Source organism: Wyeomyia smithii, chromosome 3 (genome assembly GCF_029784165.1).
Source record: "Wyeomyia smithii strain HCP4-BCI-WySm-NY-G18 chromosome 3, ASM2978416v1, whole genome shotgun sequence".
NCBI classification, from domain to species: Eukaryota; Metazoa; Arthropoda; class Insecta; order Diptera; family Culicidae; genus Wyeomyia; species Wyeomyia smithii.
The window spans coordinates 161,325,570-161,349,478 of NC_073696.1; the positions used below are offsets into that span (position 1 = coordinate 161,325,570).

General features: G+C 37.3%; 1 protein-coding gene and 1 long non-coding RNA gene across 4 annotated transcripts in view; both read right to left on the reverse strand.

The window, feature by feature from the left end:
• LOC129728158 (integrator complex subunit 2) overlaps window positions 1-23,449 on the reverse strand; it is a 133,669-nt gene extending 110,220 nt beyond the window's left edge. The window contains exons 1-4 of one of the 3 annotated variants that reach the window (XM_055686573.1): window positions 22,994-23,436; window positions 22,355-22,919; window positions 21,349-22,299; window positions 15,707-16,988 (exon numbers count right to left, since the gene is read on the reverse strand). In XM_055686573.1, coding sequence (XP_055542548.1) covers window positions 15,707-16,988; window positions 21,349-22,299; window positions 22,355-22,919; window positions 22,994-23,274 — 3,079 coding nt within the window. In that variant the 5' untranslated portion in view covers window positions 23,275-23,436. Of the gene's footprint in view, window positions 1-15,706; window positions 16,989-21,348; window positions 22,300-22,354; window positions 22,920-22,993 lie in introns of all 3 variants that reach the window. The other 2 variants (XM_055686574.1, XM_055686575.1) reach the window with 2 other exon arrangements.
• Window positions 19,468-20,964, reverse strand: LOC129728159 (uncharacterized). The gene is made up of 3 exons (XR_008728633.1): window positions 20,078-20,964; window positions 19,945-20,024; window positions 19,468-19,877 (listed from the first exon to the last, which is right to left on the reverse strand). It is a non-coding gene; the product is annotated as an uncharacterized LOC129728159 (long non-coding RNA).
• Window positions 23,450-23,909: the final 460 nt, after the last annotated feature.

Below are 23,909 nucleotides of genomic sequence, written 5' to 3' on the forward strand. Positions count from 1 at the left end.
TCATCACGATTTCGGAAATATCCATATTGGGTGTTATTTGGTCATATCCCGCTGTTTTTCAGAAACCGGAACTCACCATCTTGGATTTGAAAATGATATTTGAAAACATTTTACGGATAGAAACCGGAAGTTTCCATCTTAAATTTAACAATGGCGTCTGGAATCAAAAATTTTTCTTGCTCTCAGAAACCTCAACATATCAAATTTGGTTCCATTTGCTTGATTATTTCTCGAGATGTGCAGAAATTTGTGTGGAAACCCTCCTTTCAGAAGAAGGAGGGTTGTCGAAACATCATGAACATATTTGTTACCTCTAAAAACATTTACATGCCAAATTTGGTTCTATTTGGTGGATTGGTTCTCGAGTTGTGCGAAATTTGTGTTTCTTTTGTATGGGACCCCTCCCTTTTAAAAGGGGGAGGAGCGACAATTTGCAAGGATATATTTGATACCCCTAAAAGTATCCACCTGCCCAATTTGGTTCCATTTACTTGGTTAGTTTCCGAGATGTGCATGAATTTGTGTTTGATTTGTATGGAACCCCTCCTTTTTAGTAGAGGGAGGGGTGTCAAACTATTATGGATTTATTTTTTACACCTAACAACATCCACCTGCCAAATTTGGTTCCATTTGCTTGGTTAGTTTTCGAGATGTGCATGAATTTGTGTTTCATTTGTATGGGACCCCTCCCTTCCAGAAGAGGGAGGGGTGTCAAACCATTATGGATATATTTGTCATCCCTAAAAACATCCACATGCCATATTTGGTTCCATTTGCTTGGTTTGCTTTCGAGATGTGCATGAATGTGTGTATGGGATCCCTCCCTTTTAAAAGAGGGAGGGGTCTCGAATTACCTTAGTCACCTTTCTCGGCCCCCAAAACCCCTATATACAATCACGCCGATCGGTTCAGTAGTTTCCAAGCCTATATGGAACAGACAGACAGAGCTGCATTTTTATATGTATAGATATATATATATATATATATATATATATATATATATATATATATATATATATATATATATATATATATATATATATATATATATATATATATATATATATATATATATATATATATATATATATATATATATATATATATATATATATATATATATATATATATATATATATATATATATATATATATATATATATATATATATATATATATATATATATATATATATATATATATATATATATATATATATATATATATATATATATATATATATATATATATATATATATATATATATATCACTTGAAACATTTTAACTCTTCTTGAGAACCGTTCGCCCAATCGTCTTGTTGTCAAAGAATGAACTGTAAATTTGTGATCAAGCATACCAATGAACGTATGGTTTTTGCTGGAGAACCACGGACAAATTAAGAAAAACGTGTATTTTCCTAAATATTAATAATTTTTCGAGCTTAAATTTAAAATAGTTCGAAAACTAATGCCTTTTGAATGTTAAATACCAAGAGCTTTTTGATTCAAAATGACTCTCTGCATCTTTTTAAATCATCCGAATAGAAATATTTTGAAAAATGTTTGAATTAGAATTTTTATAAAAAAATAACTTTTCATTTCTCCATCCTGGACTTTTTTTTAAAGTTGCGTATGGACGTCAAGTTTCTTCGAAAAAAAAAAAAGAAAAAAGTTCAACTCTTTTTTTTTTAATTGAAATTTAATGTTTATTTTTAATTTTTTTTTTGGTCAAAATAAAGTTTTTTTGTACAGTGTATATTTTTTTATGGTGCATTTTTAATTCCCTACAACTTATTCTCAGACACTTTTTCTATACAACCAACGATTTCTGGGCTAAAATGCTTCGAATAAAACCTATGCCAAAAGGCATACCCCCTTTCAGAATGTAACCCATGGGTATAAAAAATCTCTCCATCTGTGAAAAATGCTCAGTTTGCAAAGCGTGTGCAAAGTTTCATTCAAATCAAAAATGGTCGATTAAATTTTCGCGTATTTCCAGGTCATTTGAAATGATTTTGCTCAAAAGCCGTTTTTACGAAAATTAGTTGCACGGCTGTTTGTCTGTGGCTTTAGTATATGATGCACAATTTGGTAAGTCAACTCAACTCAATTGAAAATTTGAAGTAACAGAGACATGAGGGAGCTGCGTAGCGGCAAGGTTACAGAGTCCGCTTTGTCAAGCGAATGGTCGTGGGTTCGAATCTTAGTAGAATCAGGCCATCCGATGTCAAAAAGAACTTTTAAGCATGGGTTTATCCTCAGGCTTCCCACCAGTTACCCTTCCTTTACGCTGAAATCTACAAATACCTTTGCGTGACTTCCTCTTAACAAAAAATAAGTCCCTCTTATCAATAAAACTGGCCAGAAAGGACGCACGACGAAACTTCTCCAGGGAATTATAATTGGTGATATTTGGCAAGAGGAACGAGTATCGGCATAGTAGAACAGTAAGCGTGTAAGGAAGAGTAGCACATTACACACAAGCACTGATGAACAATAAAAATAAGCATACCACTTCTCAATAGAGGTATTGCTATTAACAGAAGTGCGGGATACAGCAGACACCCGGGCATATCTCACAATAGATCTACGATTCTGGTCGCAGTGGGGAAGTCCATACAGAAAAAAAAACAGAGACATGAACGAACATTTAACACTTCAAAATTCAGTGCTTAAACCTGCTCCGCCTTAAAAGGCAAATTAAAATGAGTCGTAGTTAAAAAAAATCAAAATGATTGACGAGTTTCGAAACTGTAAACCTTTTTTCGATAACCAAAAGGCTCAGTTAAAGTTTAGACAAATATTTTAAAAAGTGCTTAGACCTCCCAATCCCCGCCGATGCTTACAGCTGTTAAGAAACAGCAAAATATGCTTATCCAGCTAATTAAGCTAGATTTCGCATATTCGCGTCTAGCTACTAAACCGCTGTCTATTTTGGTTGAAACCAACAACCAGGTTTTCTATAACAGAGAGGATCAAGCCAATTGGCTTACAAATTTTCAATTTGATGTTTTTTCAGAAATGGTTCAACAAATGAAGCTGGAGAGAGTGGCCACCCTGTAAATTACTACTTTGGTCGTATGATTACTACTGCATTTTTAAATTGTTTGAATGTTTAGTTTCCGGATTTGCATCATAAAAGGCTCCCAGCTGGTCTCGAGCCGTGTCGTAGTGCTAACTGCGCAATTGTATTGTACAATATAACGGTGGCCTACGAAATCCATGTCAAATAAAAACACAAGGATAAATTTCGAAACGGAATGTACCTGGGATTCGCTTCCGCATCACATAAAAAACAACGTACTTCTAGAACACTGGCAACTACTTTTTTGGTCGCTTCGAAAAAATAGCTTGGGATGAGCGAGCCTTACTTTTTCAGGATATTTTCTTGAATTCTGTCGGGCGTCCTTATTTGTGATGTCATTTGCTATAGCACAAGAGATACTCCTTCCAACCTTGTCTGATAATTCGAACGAGAAATCAAAAAAGAGACTTTTAGGTGAAAAAGAGACCATTTTAGAAGAAAAAAGAGACTTTAGAGACCTTTCGTTGAAAAAGGAGACTTTTTAGAGACTAGTTTTAAAATAGAGACGAAGTCTCTAAAAAGAGACCTGCTACCAGCCCTGAACAAGGATTGAAAATTTTCAATAATATAGTAGTTGGGGCTTGACAATTTTTAAATTTTGAGATGCAATTTTTTCGGATGTCGTGCTCATGACTGAAGGAAAAGATAATCCAGTACGTTCTGAGACACGGAAATAAAGTAAAATTTATAACTTTTACAAATTTAAAAATTGAAATAAACTGAAGAGAAAACATTAACGCTTTAATCATCAGGTTTTTATTTATCCTAAAAAGGACAATTTGTTGTTCATTTTAGCATCGGATAAGCTGCCGATCACATCTTTGCGTTATCACTGACAGTGCGAATAAAGTATTCATTGTGATAAAATAAACAGTGGAAAGCTAACACTCAATACTAAACGGCTCACGTGTTGTCAAAATGAGTCAACTTTTCATTGAATGCATTTACTAGTGCCCACTATCGCACAGAGACAGCATTTCACTAAAGTGCTTCACTGCATCAGCCGCTATCGATGCTGAGATCCGCTGCAACTAGTTCGCTATCCATAGCCATGCCACAGTTGTGGCCGCTTTCCGCCACCGCTGGTATCCACTGCCCCTGCATCAGCTGGCCCAGCTGCTATCGTTCTATCGCTAGTGCTGCTGCTAAGGGAGGACGACTGCTGTTGTCGCTGTCTAGAACTCTTATGAGCGGCTTCGGCTGAAACAGGCTCTTTTATAGGCCAAATAGCATGTTTAAAATTGCAAGGAACATGATTCTGTCGACCGTGCTTGGGAAGCAATCATATAAAGACCAATCAGAGGTCGAATTTTTCGTTTTGACTATTTTCAATAGTACAGAAGTGTGAATAATAAAATTACAATTATTTTCTTTAGGGAAGAATCTTGGAAGATTTTCCAATCTATTGCTGCAAGAACGAAATAAATCCATCGAATACTAACCGATTTATTAGCATTTGAAATTGGACATTTTTTTCACTTTTTTCGGTTTTAGATTTTCATTTCACATCCCTATGTAGCCGAACTTCCTGAGAGAAGTATTCTACTTCAAAACCAATAAAAGCATGCCTCGTAAAAAACCCTAAATTAATCCACCTAGCGGTCAGACCAAGCCTTTCTCATTCAAACTTTTATTTGTAAAAGTAGATTTGCATCAACGCTTCAATCCATACATATAAAAATGCAGTTCAGTCTGTCTGTCTGATCCATATAGGCTCGAAAACTACCTAACAGATCGACGTGAAAATTTGTATATAGGGGTTTTTGGCGCCGATAAAGGTTCCTATGATAGCTTAAGAACCCTCCCTCTTCTGGGAGGGAGGGGTCCCATGCAAATGAAACATAAATTTCTGTATAACTCAAGAACAAACCAAGCAAATGAAACCGCATCTGGCATGTGAATGTTTTAAGGGGTAACAAATATGGCCATAATAGTTGGACGCCCCACCTTTTTCTGGAAGGGAGGGGTTCCATACAAATGAAACACAAATTTCTGCACATCTCGAGAACTAACCAACTAAATGGAACCAAATTTGGCAGGTGAATGTTTTTAGAAGTAACAAATATGTGCATAATGGTTTGACACCCCTCCCTTTTCTATAAAGGAGGGGTCCCACACAAATGAAACACAAATTTTGCACACCTCAAGAACCAATAAAGAAAATACAACCAAATTTGGTATGTGAATGTTTTTAGAGGTAACAAATATGTCCGTAATGGTTCGACGCCCCTTCCTCTTCTGGAAGCACATGTTTCTGCACAAATTTATGCACAAATTCCTGGACATCTCGCGGTCTAATCAACTAAATGGAACCATATTTGGCAGGTGAATGTTTTATATGCGAGGATGCGAAAAGTGAACGGGAAGAGAAGGTGTGACTTTTAGGCTTAGAAAAAATTTTCCCTCGTCCAGGCGGGACACGAACCCGCAATCTCCGTTGTCTCCGGCAAGGTGTTTTGGCCAATTAAACTACTGGGAAAGGTATAAATAGATCTAAACCAAAGTCGAATCACCCTCTACTATTGTGTTCCCGTATCTCAGCACGCCAACGATGAACTGCACACACTGCCCGGTGGGAGTTTTATTGTTTATGACTGAGAGAGTGATCTCTTCACGCACACAGTGTATTTGTACACACAGTGTAAAAAAATTTTTCTAAGCCTAAAAGTCACACCTTCTATTCCCGTTCATTTTCGCATCCTCGCAAACTGCATACATTGCCCGCTTTACTAAAACTTAAAATGTAAGTCATATGACAAAAGTGAAATTAGTTCGTAAAACAAATATGTTCCATAATCGACCTCAAGCAACATTTTGGATTGTAAGATGGCAACTTCCGGTTTCTAGAAAACAACCAAAAATGGCCGATTTCCACCCAATTCCCCCCACAGATACCATTTGGAATTCTAAGATAGCGACTTCCGGTTTCTGAAAAACAGCGGCAAACGACCAAATACCATTCAATATAAATGTTTTCGGAACCAGAATTACGCCCAGATGACAGAAATTGATTTCACAGGCAATTTTGAAGTCCAAAATGACGACTTTCGGTTTCTGAAAAACAGCCCAAAGTGACCAAATACCTCCCAATATGAGTATCTCCGGAGCCAGAATGTTGCAAGAAGCTAAACATTGACCTCAGACACCATTACGAATTGTAGGATGGCAACTTCTAGTTGCTGGAAAACAGCCAAAAATGGCCGATTTCCGTCTAACATGAGTATCTCCGGATCCAGAATGATACACAGCAGCTGAAATCGACCACAGACCCCACTTTAGATCCTCGGTTGGCGATTTCCGGTTCCTGGGAAACAGCCGAAAATGATCCAATAACACCCAATATAAGTGTTTCTTCAACCAGAATGACGCTCAGAGGCCAGAAATTATATTAAATACCATTTTGAAATCCAAGATGGCGACTTCCGGTTCCTGGGAAACAGCCGAAAATGATCGAATAACACCCAATATGGGTGTTTCTTCAACTAGAATGTCGATCAGAGGCAAGAAATTATCTTAAATATTATTTTGAAATCCAAGATGGCGACTTCCGGTTTGTGAAAAACAGCGTAAAATAACCAAATACCATCCAATATGAGTTTCTCTGGAACCAGAATGATACAACGAGCCAACAATAGACCTCAGGCACCATTTTGAATTGCTAAATGGCAACTTCTAGGAAACAGTCGAAAATGACAGAATAATACTCTATATGGATATTTAATCTAAATGATGCACAGAAACCAAACATTGACCCTGGACACCATTTTGAATTTAAAGACGACCACTTTTAGTTTCTGGAAAATAACCAAAATAACTAAATACCTCCCAATATGGGTATTTCCGGTGTCAGGTTGATGCCAGAAAATCTGCTGAAAATGACCGAATACCACCATATATGAATATATTCAGAATTAAGGCCGTACAGAATGTACAGAAGCCAAAAGTTGAGGATGTTGTCATTTCGATAAAACCAATCATTTCAAACGATTTGTTATTTGACTTTGATCATATCCTATAGCCGATTCGTCGTGCATTTGCAGACTTTAAACACTTCGCAAGGAATCAATGAATTTGGAACGTTCAAATAGTACGATACCACATTTAAATCATGTCGAGGCCACATATATCGATCAAAGCAGGTATAGTTTTAAATAGTCTTTGAATTTCTTTTCTTTTCATAACTTTTGAGCCACATATCAAATTGTTATGAAGTTTGTTATTTGAAGTTTGAGAGATGACTCGTTCGTATGACACTAGTTATGTTCAAATAAGTCATGTAATCTTTGATATAATAGACTTTTGTTGTTTTATTAACAATTTAATACATAACGGTTGTTTAAGTTCGATTGTAATCAAATGAAATGTGAACGTATAGGGCAGACAAAATTTGAAACCACGTGTTCAATCATAATTCATCAGTTAACCCTTACCTAGCCCGCTAATCTGATAATAATATTGATCAAATCGGTTGTGTAGTTTCAGAGATAATGAAATTTCTTGATTTTCACATTTCGGTACATTACAGACGAAGTTACAGTTCGATTACGGTAAAATTCAATAGGGTGTTATAAGGCAACTAGACTTTTCATTTGACACTAATTTTCTGGAAATCGGGTCAGCCATATCTGAGAAAAGTGAGTGAGTCCAAGTAGTCTTCGGAATATGTTCCTTTTCGTAGCTGGATTTCACATTTTTAAACATAACAGGCAAAGTAATAGTCCGATTGCAAAACAAATCAATAGGGTCTCATGAGACAACTAGACCTTGCATTTGAAACTGATTTTATGAAAATCGGTCCAGCCAGCTCTGAGAAACATTCGTGAGATTAAACAGTGTTCAGAACACGTTTCTTTTCATAACTTTTGAACCATAAGTTCAATCTTTATTAAATTCAAAAGTTAAGGGTATTTCAGGTAGCCCGTTTATTTGAAACCAATTGTAGCGGTCATAGTATTTCAAGAATTTGTTTAGAATTAATTTATAATCGATCAACACAATTGTGTTGCGCCAAGATGTAGACAACCGTAGTTTGTCGTATCTGTCGCAACACCCTAGCGCACGCGTCTCTCCGAGAATGTGCATCTCTAGATTAGGCGGTTGAGAAAACCCGAAGTAGTCCCCATATAGAATTGCCAAAAAATGGCTGGAGAGGGACAGATAGGGCCCAATGACGGCAGCCAAAATGAAACAACCAGCAGAATTGTAGATTTCCGAATATTCACGACGAGATTTGCGGGAAATTACGTACTTCCTGTTAATTCGTACGAAATCACCTTCCCTTATCTGAGGACTAATAATGATCGTTCATTTCGTCCTAGATCGTCAAGAAATTTGGAAGTGTCGCGTTGAAAGTCTGTTGTCCGCGTTTTCTAGTTAATTTTTGTTAATGTACAATAGGCTCGTTACAAAGTGAAGTCTAATTGAGATTTATTCAGTGCGAATAGTGCGTTTTGAAATTGTGTGCAAAGTAGAAAGCCACAAGGCTGCGCACTCTCACCCACAGCCGAACGAGCGAGAGCAGGACAGCGAAAGACGCAACGCGTACCGTTTTTCCCCAAGACGAAATTTTTCCCGGCAGCCGTTTCATCGCGCGGGACATTCGCAGATCGCACTTCATCTGCCCCCGTGACCAGCATCGGAAAGACAAAAGTCCTCCGGTGAGGCTAGTGGCCGTTTCCGGTCGAGGGATCCCGGAAAGCGGCACTATGCAGTGAATTATTTTCATCATCCAAATCGGCGTGTGCCGATCGACCGCGTTGGCCTAATGTGATCGCCAGCAGCAGCAGTTTAACACGCCAACGACCAACATCAGCATCAGCAGCAGCACACAGCAATCTATTGGTGAGTCGTTCCAATTTACTCTCGAGAGCGGTGGGCGCGTCCATGAAGGACCCCACAATTTAATTGTGATTTCCCAATAATCGACTATTAGTCGCACTGGCCGGTATCGAAGCCGCGCCCATGATTTTTGCAGTTGAGTGGAGGCCGAAATAGCGTGCACGCGTTTCAGAATTTTTGATCGCCCCACTCAACAAATCTAAATCCCGGGTAGCTAGCCATTTGCTCGCACCGCAGGACGTCACTGCAAATATCCATTCTGGAGCAGCTGATCGAAACTTGAAAAGCACATGGGTCAATGAGCACTAGAGATAGAGAGAGAAAAAACGCACACAATAGGAGCTTAGTCTAGACGATAAGTTACACACATACAATGAAATTATAATATAAAAGCATGCTTGCTCGATTTAAATACAAACCTGTTCTTCAATAATAATATATGGAGTTTGTTTCATGCAGATAGTGTTGTAGTTTTGTTTATGTAATGCTCCCGCAAGGTTTAAGTCCGGTTCTAGTGTTTCACGTCATTTTGGTTCGTTTTCCGTTTGTGATAGTTTCGTCTTCCGCGTGGCGAGATTCGAATGGTCGGCAAAGCTTTTCTTCCAGATTGCGTACGATCTCTGGTGGTAAATAGCGGCATTACCCGTGATGAGAAATTATAGTGCGGGTGGTTTCTCACCGCAAACTCTCTGAGAGAATAGATGGTGTTGAAGATTTCTGCTGGGGGATAAAAGGGTGTCGACCCGTTTTTGGTGACCGAACTTTGTGTAGCCATCTGGTCCGATCCTGATTCCTTTTTTTTGGTATATTCTTTGGAACGACCCTTTAGGGGAGTCTCAACCGGGCAAAACTAATCTAGGTGGGCAGTCTCCGTTTCGGAGTGGCGCTTAAGCTGCCCGCAAGCTAGGGATCGACCAGGGCCGGCTACATATTGGCGCCCAACGTGGGGCGCCAATATGTAGCCGGCCCTGGTCGATCCCTAGCTTGCGGGCAGCTTAAGCGCCACTCCGAAATGGAGACTGCCCACCTAGATTAGTTTTGCCCGGTTGAGACTCCCCTAAAGGGTCGTTCCAAAGAATATACCAAAAAAAAAAGGAATCAGGATCTGACCAGATGGCTACACAAAGTTCGGTCACCAAAAACGGGTCGACACCCTTTTATCCCCCAGCAGAAATCTTCAACACCATCTATTCTCTCAGAGAGTTTGCGGTGAGAAACCACCCGCACTATAATTTCTCATCACGGGTAATGCCGCTATTTACCACCAGAGATCGTACGCAATCTGGAAGAAAAGCTTTGCCGACCATTCGAATCTCGCCACGCGGAAGACGAAACTATCACAAACGGAAAACGAACCAAAATGACGTGAAACACTAGAACCGGACTTAAACCTTGCGGGAGCATTACATAAACAAAACTACAACACTATCTGCATGAAACAAACTCCATATATTATTATTGAAGAACAGGTTTGTATTTAAATCGAGCAAGCATGCTTTTATATTATAATTTCATTGTATGTGTGTAACTTATCGTCTAGACTAAGCTCCTATTGTGTGCGTTTTTTCTCTCTCTATCTCTAGTGCTCATTGACCCATGTGCTTTTCAAGTTTCGATCAGCTGCTCCAGAATGGATATTTGCAGTGACGTCCTGCGGTGCGAGCAAATGGCTAGCTACCCGGGATTTAGATTTGTTGAGTGGGGCGATCAAAAATTCTGAAACGCGTGCACGCTATTTCGGCCTCCACTCAACTGCAAAAATCATGGGCGCGGCTTCGATACCGGCCAGTGCGACTAATAGTCGATTATTGGGAAATCACAATTAAATTGTGGGGTCCTTCATGGACGCGCCCACCGCTCTCGAGAGTAAATTGGAACGACTCACCAATAGATTGCTGTGTGCTGCTGCTGATGCTGATGTTGGTCGTTGGCGTGTTAAACTGCTGCTGCTGGCGATCACATTAGGCCAACGCGGTCGATCGGCACACGCCGATTTGGATGATGAAAATAATTCACTGCATAGTGCCGCTTTCCGGGATCCCTCGACCGGAAACGGCCACTAGCCTCACCGGAGGACTTTTGTCTTTCCGATGCTGGTCACGGGGGCAGATGAAGTGCGATCTGCGAATGTCCCGCGCGATGAAACGGCTGCCGGGAAAAATTTCGTCTTGGGGAAAAACGGTACGCGTTGCGTCTTTCGCTGTCCTGCTCTCGCTCGTTCGGCTGTGGGTGAGAGTGTGCAGCCTTGTGGCTTTCTACTTTGCACACAATTTCAAAACGCACTATTCGCACTGAATAAATCTCAATTAGACTTCACTTTGTAACGAGCCTATTGTACATTAACAAAAATTAACTAGAAAACGCGGACAACAGACTTTCAACGCGACACTTCCAAATTTCTTGACGATCTAGGACGAAATGAACGATCATTATTAGTCCTCAGATAAGGGAAGGTGATTTCGTACGAATTAACAGGAAGTACGTAATTTCCCGCAAATCTCGTCGTGAATATTCGGAAATCTACAATTCTGCTGGTTGTTTCATTTTGGCTGCCGTCATTGGGCCCTATCTGTCCCTCTCCAGCCATTTTTTGGCAATTCTATATGGGGACTACTTCGGGTTTTCTCAACCGCCTAATCTAGAGATGCACATTCTCGGAGAGACGCGTGCGCTAGGGTGTTGCGACAGATACGACAAACTACGGTTGTCTACATCTTGGCGCAACACAATTGTGTTGATCGATTATAAATTAATTCTAAACAAATTCTTGAAATACTATGACCGCTACACAATTTTGTTCAAATCGGTTGTGTAGTTTATGAGATAATGATTTTTCATGATTCTTACATTTTGATACATAACCTCCAAACTAAAAATTCGATTACAATAAAATTGAATAGGGTCTTATGGGACATCAGGACCTTTCATTTTCAATTAATTTCATGAGAATCGGTCCAGCCATCCCTGAGAAAAGTGAGTGAGAATAAAAATCTGCACATACACACACACATACAGAAAATGCTCAGCTCGTCGAGCTGAGTCGAGTGATATATGCCATTCGGCCCCTTTGGAGCACTTTTATACTTTTGGTTTTGCAAATGATTGCTATACCTTTCTAGGAGAAAGGCAAAAACGACTTTTTGTAAAAAACGCGTAAATTCCAAAGTCCGCGCAAAAAAGACCTTAGTGTATATGAGGGTCATATATTGATCATGTTACACAATAACGAGAATTTTCCAACACAATCCACAGTGGGGAATCGCTGGTCATCAGCCAAAAAAAATTTTTTTCGTTAGCTGTTTCATAATATTTTTCCTTTATTGCTCTAACATTCAAGTGTCTAAATCCAAAATTTGGGCGCAATATCATGAAATTCGAATTTTTTATGACTTTTCAAAGCTTGGCCAACTGACGTTTTTTGTCTTTTTTTTCTTTTTTTGAAAAAAAGTACATTACTTCAAAACGCTCTGTAGCTTCAATGATAGCTTGTAGTTTTTTGACGTCAAAGGAAAAGTTGTTGTAAATGTTGTGAAAAACAAACCCTTTTCATTAGATATTGCAAAATTTGGTCATAGTAGGCCTGACACTAGAAAAAGTTTAAAAAAACGTAATTTTTAGTAGAAAAGTAGCTTAAAAGTTTAGTTGCCGCAGTTTGCCACGGTTGTGACTACATTTAAATTTTAGGTAAAAACGTAAGCTTTCAAAAGTATACTGTCTGCTGTAGCGCAAATTGTCACTTTAGTGAAGAAAGCGATAGCAGATTTTTTTAGTTTTTATTTTTGAAGTTGGAATTTCTTCCAGGATTAATTTTAATCATAACCATGATACTCCTATAATGAAAATTTATGATATCGTACTCAATCCGTAAGAATAAAAAATAAATTTGGGCAAAAATCACAAAATTTATCAATGAAAAGTTATAAAATAAGTGTTGTGAAAACGGTAAACAAATTTTTATGAAATTTTAATTATGTCAAACTTTATCACTTTCTGCAAATTTAAAATAATATTAAAAACATTCAGTCCTTTGCAATTTATGGTCATGAAATTCGCTAAACTGATTGAAGTGTCAAATACTAGCAGCAAATTCATACCATCAAACTCCGACTAACAATGGTCCGTTTGAAGATTGCTTTTGCTTCGCACCCGTTTGCATACAAAAGTAAAGCACACATTTTGCTTTATGAGAAAAAAAAAACAAAGAACAGTCGTCGCCCTCCGCATCCTTTTGCATAGGCGTAGCCAGAGGGGGGCAGGAGGGGCCGTTGCTTCGCACCCGTTTGCATACAAAAGTAGAGCACACATTTTGCTTTATGAGAAAAAAGCAAAGAACAGTCGTCGCCCTCCGCATCCTTCCGCATAGGCGTAGCCAGAGGGGGGAAGGGGGGCCGTTCCCCCCCCCCCCCCCCCCTAGTTTTTGACATTGATGCAGAACTTTGTTTTCAATAATTCTAATAGCTCAAAACGACATCTTTAGCCTATAGAAACATCTGTGTAAAGTATCAACCCAATCCACCAAGGAAATTGCAGCGGCAAAAGTACCAGGCAAACCTGCCTGCATCAACTAGCTTGGAGTATTGGAACCGAGCGTTGACAATTCTTTACCTTGATTCTCTTGTAACCTTACTGGAAATACAGTTCGGTGAAGATATCGCACCTGCCTACGCGTTGTCCTTGCTGCATCCCGCTAACGTAATACGCCTACGAGTTCAAACGCAAAACCGAAGCTTTCGTAATTTTTTACGAAGTTGACAATTTTGTTGGAGAGGTGGAAGTTTGGTATCAATATTGCAGCAGCATGAGAGAAGACCGTAAGAACTTGGAAAAGCTAGATCTTGGAGACTTGCTAGTTGAAGCCCGTTCTTACTTTCCTGTGACTGAGAAAGCAAAAAAAATTGCACTTGCTTTACCATGTGAAACATGCACGATCGAACGCTCGTTCAGCACATTACGTCGAATGAAAACCTGGCTGAGGTCAACAATGGATGAACAGCGAGTCTGAACTGAGTCTGGAACTGAAAATCTTCACAGGCTCGATTGACGTCGCCGCCGTAGCTGATAATATCCTCATATTCGCATTTCATTACGTTGACGTTCGATGCTCGAAGATTTTATTGAGAATCTTGATTGTGGGGCTTATTACGGGAGTCACTTCACGGTGAGAACGAAGTGAAAAAATCTCACGGTGAAAAAAGACGCGTGCAAATCAAATGGGAATCACTTTCACCGTGCCTATTACGGTTGTCACTTCACCGTGAAGTGACTCCCGTGATAAGCCCCTGTGTCTTCAAACTTCACGTTCTTGGAAGGCTTTGGCAGGATGTAGTTGATATAGCGGCTGTGTGAATGGGTGTCCAGCTTCCGGAGAAGTAGACGTACCTTAGCCGCATCATTCAGCTGGCCTGCATCGTACTCGAAGAGGTCCTGGTAGCGGTTAAACCAGCGTCCGAACGTAACTTCGTTTTCTTCGTCAAAGATAAACTCGGTGATGTTCGATGAGAGGGAACCCAAAATCTGCTGATACTGAGGCTGCTGCTGCTGGGCCGCCATCTGCTGAAAAATTTGGGCTATCTTGGAAACATATCTTGAATTCCCGGTTGCGGCTGCCGATCAACTCTATCTTCTGCCATGTTCGTGGATTCTTGAGATCCTTGTCGCCAAAATGATGTGTCCAAAGATAAATCAACTTAAGAGTTTTTACTAAAAACATCTATTTATATTCGAGGTTGGACAAAGAACTTCTCACTGGTTGCCTTGATGTATGCCCTTCAAAATGAGACCAAGAGATATTTTTTATGTTTGCCCCAAAAAGAATGACATACAAATGAAAAAGGCATGTTTTTTGATGAAAAATATTAATAACTTTGAGTAAAATTGAGATATTTACGATGTCTGCGTTGCAAATTGTTTCTCTTAAAAAGTTCTAAAAGTCGTTCAAAGACAGTTTTGAGATGAAACTTGAAATAAAAAAGTTAGAGCGTAAAATATGTTTTTTTCAATATAAATCGGTTGTTTTCAAAGATAGAGAAAAACTTGTTTTTACAAAGTTACTTAAAATTAATGGAGCTATAACATTGTAGAACTAATTCTTCTTCTATCTGCAAAGATAAAAAAGTTAGATACTTGATTGCATCGAAAATGTTGGTCACCCTAATTATTGATAATTTTCTCAATGAGCGCTTTATCATATGTAACAACTTTGTAGAAGAAAGTTTTTCTTTAAAATGTTGCTATAGAGCTCTAGACCCAAACTTCCCCCTAAATTCGGTTTTTGGACCATTGTGCACTGTGCAATCTACTAATTATCAAATCTTTTGTGTTTTTATCTTTACATGGATAAATACGTCTCACATCGATATGTCCTAAACTGAGAAAAATGAAAAAACGTCCTACAAACAAGAAAAGATCCAGGCAGAAGGAAACCACATATAAATTATAAATTGCAGAAGGAAAGCGAACAAATGTTTGCTAAGGTAACATTTAATATCGAAGGGTAAGTGCAGTGAAAAAGGCTCCAGCAGGTAAGACCATTAACAAATAACGTGTTTCAGATTTTGCTTCTCATACATGCACATATATACATACATCACACTACATTAGATTTCATACGCAATTTTATTTCCCTACCCCCTCATATCCTTGTTTCTATCCAGTGACGTGCGCTTGGGATGCAACAACCGGCTCGGTCATCTCCCCTTTTTAAAAATATGGAGATTGGATAGATTTTTGGCCCTGGTAGCCCCACCATGATCCCAAGATTAAGAAAAATTCTTCAGTACTCACCTCCCAGTAATGTGGTTAAAGTATTCAAGCACAATTTTGCTACACTAAGTGACTTCGGTAGAGCATATTGGAGAGAAAGATGTGATGTAAGATCTACAGCAAATATTTGCTTGTCCATTTCTGCCATGCTCAGAAGTTCCGGTATGAAATCCAAACAGATATGCATAGAAGGTATTCCTCGAACAGTCATATGCAATAACTCTCTAGGGTATCCTTGAAAATGGACTAGTTTTGCGAGTGACGGCTCTGCTATAAACACCTGATGTATATACGAACAAACCATACCACGTACTTCACGAAGTGCCCATAATCTTCCAGGTTTTATAAGGTCATTTTTCGATTCAAGACACGCTTCTAGTAGAATTTGCACAGCGACACTTTCCTGTGAAGCTATTAAAGCTAATTTAAGCTCTTCTCGGTCCGTATCAGACTTTATTTGCTTTCCCATTTCAATTAACGGTTTATCAAGCATATGTCGAGAAAGTTGGCTCTTGGAAGCGGCAAGTGTAGACTGCAGAATTCGCAATACAATAAACAGTGCACTGGCACATCTAAAAATGCGCTCATCGCATCGAAGTATTTGAAGAGGATCTATAAGTATTATTTCCTGAGGGGACGTTTGATTTCTGGTTACAGTGTCTTCTGGCATCAGAGCATTAATTGTCATGATCCATAGCTGTCGAGGGTTTATAGTATTTAATCGAATCCACACATTTTTATATAATTCTTGCATCAAACGCGGCAAATTACAGCAAAGTATTTTTTTGAAATAACGGATGAAGATCTCAGCCATGGGCCAAATTTCAGAAGGATTTTTTCTCATCATTACTTTCAAATGCTTTATAGTCTTTACTGGATTATTGTTCATTTCTTCCAGAGCGTCTATTACATTTCTTTCATTGCAAGTAACTCTAGATAAATGTTCAGAAGAAATGTTTTCTTCGTCGATCCAGTCATCTACCAGTGAGAGATGAGGAAAATGCGTAACGAGTAAACGTAGCAGAGGACTAAATAAAACATTATATTCTTGTTGGTTTTTCTGGGCTTGTTGCAAAAGATATTTTATAGGTAGCTCAAATAGAAACTCGGTTGAGTAGGCTTTCACTTGTCTGCCGCTGGAAATAATATTAACCATATTGCTTAACCGAACATCCTCATATAATAACAGATAGTACAAAAGTAATAACTGTGGTGTCAAATTAGGATTGCGGTTGAACCCGTCGCCTATTAGTCCGGCAACTGAGTTATCAGTGTCATCATTCGGGTTGAGCTCATTAATACTCTGAAATTAAAATAAAATTTCGGTTAAAGAATAAACATTATTAGCAGGGATGTTAGGTACGGATGTGATTCTTCAGACATCTGCAGATGCGGATATGTGATTTAGGGTGCCAGGCAAAATGGTCATGTCGAATTTAAAAAAAAAAAACCCTATACAAAATGTTCACCTGCTCGAAAAAACACCCTGTGCAAAATTTCAGCTTAATCGGACCTAAAATGGGGTGGCGCAAAGCGATTGAAGTTTGGCTTTTTTGAAAACCGAAAAATCACCCAAGGGGGGGGGGGGGGCGTGAAATTTCGGGTTTCGTAAATTTTTTTTTGATGCCAAATGACTTAAAAACGCATGAAACGTCGAGAATTGGTGTCATCTGAAAAAATTTTTTTTTGCAAAAATTTACTCTCTGGGATTTAGTCGTTTTTGTGGAAGGCGGAGTTCAAAATGTTTAGAATTTATCTTGTGAAATTGATCACTAATCTCTCGAAATAGCTTGTATAATGATATACACTATAACTAGCATCGAATACATGAGGTTTCATTAGGGTGGTTCATTTATTCGGCATAGGGTGGTTCATAATATTGTGAAAAATGAGTATAAAATAAAAAAAAGCACTTCGGTTAGTTTGATTGGTGTGACGTCTTCGACAAAGTTGTAGATAATAATTCTGTCTTTCTAAAAATATTACACTCAAAAAATTATTCCTTCAAAAGTTAGAAGAAAGATTAAAAATTAATAACTCAAAAGGGCTCATTTTTTAAAAACTTGATTTTTTTAATAAAACTCACGAAAGATTACCAAAACAATAAAACCAGTCCGATCATATAGAAATCAAGAAAAATAAATTATTATTCTTTAAAAAAAAAAATTTCGAAAAAAAATGTATTCTCAATTATTTTTTTTTTAAAGGCATATTTTTCTGGAAGGACAAAATATTATCTACAACTTTGCCGAAGACACTATACCGTTTCGACTGTAGACATATTTTTAATTTCCAATAGAGCACTCTATGAGGAATCAAGAATATTTCTACAGTCAAAACGGTTTATTTGATTGGCATAGTGTATCTGACATAGTTGTAAATAATAACTTCGTTCCTCCAAAAAAATGTACCCTGTGAAAAAAAAAATAAATTTAAAAAATATAACTTTTTTTCTGATTTCTCCATGGCCGGTTTCGTTGTTCAGGAAAACTTTAACAAAAACAGTTTTTTTTAAATGGGCTGTTTTCGATAATTAATTTTTAACTTTCTTTTATTTTTTTAAATTAGTAATTTGTTTTTAAAGTGTATATTTTTTTTGAAAAACAAAACTATTATCTACAACTTTGCCGAAGATGACACACCGCTCAAACGAACCGTGTTGGCTCTAAAAATTTTTGTAATCATCAATACCTATCCGTAATAGTGTTTCAATAAATTAAACCAATAGCACAAAATGGCATCTTTTGCCTATAAAAACGTCTATGCAAAGTTTCAGCCAATGGGCACGTTCACGTTCTGATGATGTTAACTTGACAGAAAATGTATGGTCGAACTGTCAAAACGACGCAAACCCAGAAACAACGAGTCAATTGTGTTGCGTATCTGATTTGGATCCCTAAACTCTCATTATCACTGAATAACATCGATACAGTCTTTTGTCCGATTATATAAGCCAGAGCACTGTGTGTTCAATCAAGTGTTGGCAAAGGGCATTTCTGTGGTAAATGAAACGAATAAATTGTCTGGTATAACATTCGAAAGACGAGTGCAAGTGTCTTAGAGAGTAGATTTTTCAAACAAAGTAATATAACATATTCCATCAGTTTCCACCGTTTCATTTAAAAGTTTAAGACACTTGGAATCGAAAACATTTTTTAAATATTAAAATTCCATGTACCTCCCGTGTGTGATTTTGCAAATGACATGAAAGCATTCAACATTTTCCACAAGACACAATCTTAATTTTGGTTGAGATATTTTTTTTTTTTGCACAGAGTAGTTTGATACATTTTGTAAATTTGTTTTGTAATATTTTGCCATTTTACTTATAATTTTTCCAATTCAACATTGCCACCTTAGACAATGATATAACAAATATTATATTTTCAGGAATTTTTTTATTGGTATTCAGTGAAAAGTGATTTTTTTCATTTTATACTCATTTTTACACAATATTATGAACCACCTGTAACGTGCGTGGGAGGGTAGCAACAGACTTCGCTTATGCGCCAGGCAGGGAAAACTGCCGCGAAGCCGCAATGGTTAAAAGCCCGGTGAGACTCTAGGGTTGTTTATTCCGAACGGCACTCATCTGACTAACCAACTAACAACAGACCTACTGAAAGTTACTCCATTCTAATGAACGCGCACCGAAATCAAATAAAAGCTTATACATGATAATTTCCCATTTTTAATCAACGCTCCATTGACCTATACGCCTAAAGTTCTACTTTTGGTGGTTTTCTTGGACCTGAACTTTTTCGTGTTTTTCTCACCTCGGTCTTCGTTTCGACGTGGGGTGATGCTGGTTCATCCAAGCTAGCGGGATTCGGGTGAACGATGTTGGCGATGCGCGTAGGTACAGCCGTGGGTGGTCGATGAAGCCACTTGATGCGGTCGGGGGGCGCACAGATGCGACAATCTATATCTGGCTGCGGGCGGGAGACTGGCAGTACCCGTAGTATAGCTTCCCACGACACTGGTCGTCACGTTGGTTGATTTTTTTTACTGAACAGCCCGGGTTTGACAATTTTGCTTTATTCCGTCTCCAAGATCTTGTCAACTACACGTCACCCGGTAGTTCTTCCGATCTAACCAGATTGCGAGGTTAGGAACACGAATTGCACGTGAAGGGAGCGGGCGGCTGCCGTGATTTTGTAAGCCTCAACCGAATCCTTCGTTCGAAGGATACCTTCAAACGTCAACGAACCAATTAGCTCTAATATACTTCAGATTCTATCTTTTACAATTTAATTTACCTGGACTATTCGAGATCTTTTCCCCGTTAACAAATTCTTCACGCTTTTCGATTTTTTTTTCTCTTCTTCTCTAACTGCTTCTACAAAAAAATATTTTTAATAATTAATTCTAATCTTCATAACTCCAGCTTACTTTTTTGTGATGTTTTTCAGCACTCTCAATCTTCTATGTTACATTAATTTTTCTGGTACTCTGTCCGTTTTACAGGATCGGACTGTGAACTGTTTTAACGTGCGACTCAAACGGAAATGTCTCACAATAAGCTTTTATTTTTTTTTACATAGCTTTTTAGCTTTTATCCACGAAACTCGTGTCCGTTGTTGATTGGTCGAGAACATTTCATGCGTTGCTGAATAAAATCTTTTATTGAGCGACTGCGTTTTTTCACCCTAGAGAGCTTAAGGGGTATTAACCATTTACTCCGACAATTTGAATTTAAAAATAACCGTTTGTACCGACTTCATTTTTTTGGGTCTTTCCTGCCATATCCTTAAGCATAGATGTATTTTTGTAACCCCGTTACACACCCTATGTCGAATTAATGAACCACCCTAATGAAACCTCATGTATTCGATGCTAGTTATAGTGTATATCATTATACAAGCTATTTCGAGAGACTAGTGATCAATTTCAAAAGATAAATTCTAAACATTTTGAACTCCGCCTTCCACAATTGAAAAAACGACTGAGTCCCAGAGAGTAAATTCTTGCAAAAAAAAAAAAAAATTCGGATGACACCAATTCTCGACGTTTCATGCGTTTTTAGGTCATTTGGCATCAAAAAAATTTTTTCGAAAACCGAAATTTCACGTACCCCCCCCCCCTTGGGTGATTTTTCTGTTTTCAAAAAGACCAAACTTCAATCGCTTTGCGCCACCCCATTTTAAGTCCGATTGAGCTGAAATTTTGTACAGGGTGTTTTTTCGAGCTGTTTTTTCGAACATTTTGTATAGGGTTTTTTTTTTAAAATTTCTGGTCACTTTTTTTCCATACGATGATTGGCGCCCTAGTGATTACGGATGCAGATGTTGATGCGGATGTCAATTTTCATGGGGATATATATATATATATATATATATATATATATATATATATATATATATATATATATATATATATATATATATATATATATATATATATATATATATATATATATATATATATATATATATATATATATATATATATATATATATATATATATATATATATATATATATATATATATATATATATATATATATATATATATATATATATATATATATATATATATATATATATATATATATATATATATATATATATATATATATATATATATATATATATATATATATATATATATATATATATATATATATGTATATATGTGTGTGTGTATAGTTTAAAAAAATTACCTGCACATTGTTAAAACTGATGCCTTTAAAAACCTGTTGTATCTCTTGCTCCGATAGTGCTTTATGAGTATGTTCCAAAGAGTTTTTTTGATTTGGTAAGATAATAGACATTACGTATGCTTCAATCAAAGCTGGTAACACCGGATGTAAGGGCGTGATGGAGTTGCAAATTTGTTTGAAAATCCAGTTTTTTATAGGTACTTTGTGCTTAGAAAAAGCGCGTGATTTAAGTAATTGATGTATGCAATGCACTGGTAAATATCCAGATATTGTCGCGTTTAAATTCATTGTAACAGGAACTCTGATAGCATGAGCGGCTACAACTTGTTCAGTAAATATTTCCTGTGTGAAAATGTGCCGCATACGGCTGATTGTATTTGGACGCAGAGGAAACTTCATCCCTAAAGTTGAACATGCCAACTCACATATGTGGGTCAATTGGTTACTATGGAAATGAATAGCCATGAGCAGAAGCATCTCACCAAAAGACGCTGATGTGTCGCTTGCCTTTTCAAAATATGCTTCCTCTTTGATGAGCCATTGAATCCAATCGATTATTTTTGTGTCAATTCCTTGATTGGCAAGTAGAGAAGGGCATGCTATCAACATGCACAAACCGAGAGAAACAAAACGAATACCAGAGGGCGAAGGAGGCGGTTTTGTTGTAATTAATTGAATTAAATAAAAAATTTCTTCATCGGTAAATTTGATGCCTGAAATGCCACGTAATGCACAATATAGTCTTAGCATAGCGGCCGATTGCACAACATGTCTTTCTTGCAACTGAGAGTTTTGGGAGAACATAACAATATTTTGCAATTGCTTCAAAAGTTCATCTCTTAACAAATGTAGTGCATCTCCTTTACGTTTTTGGCTTGATCGTACATATAATGCAAAATAAGCCCGGATATTTTGATCGTTTCCTAATAATAAACCTGAGATAAAAGCAACCTGAAAACAAAAAAGCGTATTATATAGGTTTAGCAAGTTACTTTTTCTTTGTTACCAAATTTTCCGGGTCCTTGAGGCTTAACTTCAGCATTAGCGAAGGCATTTTAGTTTGTTCAACACAAATTGTTCTTGTTGTTAAAGCCTGTCCTGGATTCATATCGCATAGCTCATAAAGTGCAGCAAGCCTTAACTTTCCATCTGGGTTATCTTCGTCGCCGTTAGTTATTAGCGCGGTTACGGTTTCCCGAAAGCAATCTGGCATATTCGCTACTACCCAACAGATGAGTTTACTTCCATTGTTAACATATAAAAGAGTTTCAACAATTTCCAGCACATTTAATAAAGATGGTAATTCGGCTAATGCTATGCAAATGATATCCGCGATTTCCTCTAGATATATATCGTTGTCAAATAATTCCGATTTTTTAATATTAGCTTCTAAAGACTTCTGAACTAAAGTTTGAGAAGTCTGCTCCACAATTTGTGCTTGTATGTAAAATATTTCCGACAATACGACTCTGACTTTGCTAAGTATATCAGCTCTTTCGAAATCCATAACAACTCCATTAGTGAGACTCTGGTAATGTGCAGACTCTTGCACCGCATAACCAATCTTCTGTCTACAATATAAATATAATATATATATGTATATATATATATATATTACGGTTCTAATTGTAACCAAATTTATTACCTCATTTGCTGTTCTTTTTTAACATCCAGTTCCAGTTCATGGAAATTGACCTGTAGTAACGACACAATATTGTTAACAATTTCAATACCGGAAAGAATTGAAAGCAGCTGTTTCCGACTAGCCATCCAATTGTTTGTGCTGTCTATCGGTGGAAGTAGACTCATTCGCACCAGACACGGTAGTAAAGGACGAATTTCACTTTCATCGCATTGAGCTAGTTCAGCTATATTTAAGTTTTGTATAGAAGAAAAAGCTTTGACTGTTACAGATTGAAAATTCATGTTGAATAACACTAAAATTCTTAACTTTTTAAACTCAAACAGAAAACCAGAGATGCCAGATGTTTTTGAAAAATGTCGGCAACTGCCCGAAAAACCAGAAAAATCTGCTTGAAATCCGAAAAAAGTCTATCCGTTTTTCAAAGAAAAATCGCTCATGCAGACACAAGTCTGCAAAAATCTGTACACATTTTAAAAAGTCTGGACAAACATAAGAAGGCTTTGAAAAAATCTGCGGAAACTATGCAAAAACCTACAAATATCTGCGAATCAATAAAAATCTGCACACGAACTCTAAAAAACTGTGTTTTGCAGACAAATTTGCATATCTGGTATCCCTGCAGAAAACGAAAACGAACTTCTTACACTAAAAACGAAAAGTGCCCATTTTCGTGACGATTTCACTCTAGCAGCGATGCCAACCTTTTTTCAAAAAAACTGGATGTTTCAAAATAAAAAACTGGATATATACCCGAAAATAAAATAACATTAAAAAAACATTAAAAAAGCCTAAAAAATTGCTGTAATTGTACATAGCTATACCAAAATTTAACTATGTTTTTCATTGTAGATACATCAATTTTACTTTAAATATCATTGTCCAGAACAATAAAAAACATCGTTTTTGCCATTTTTAC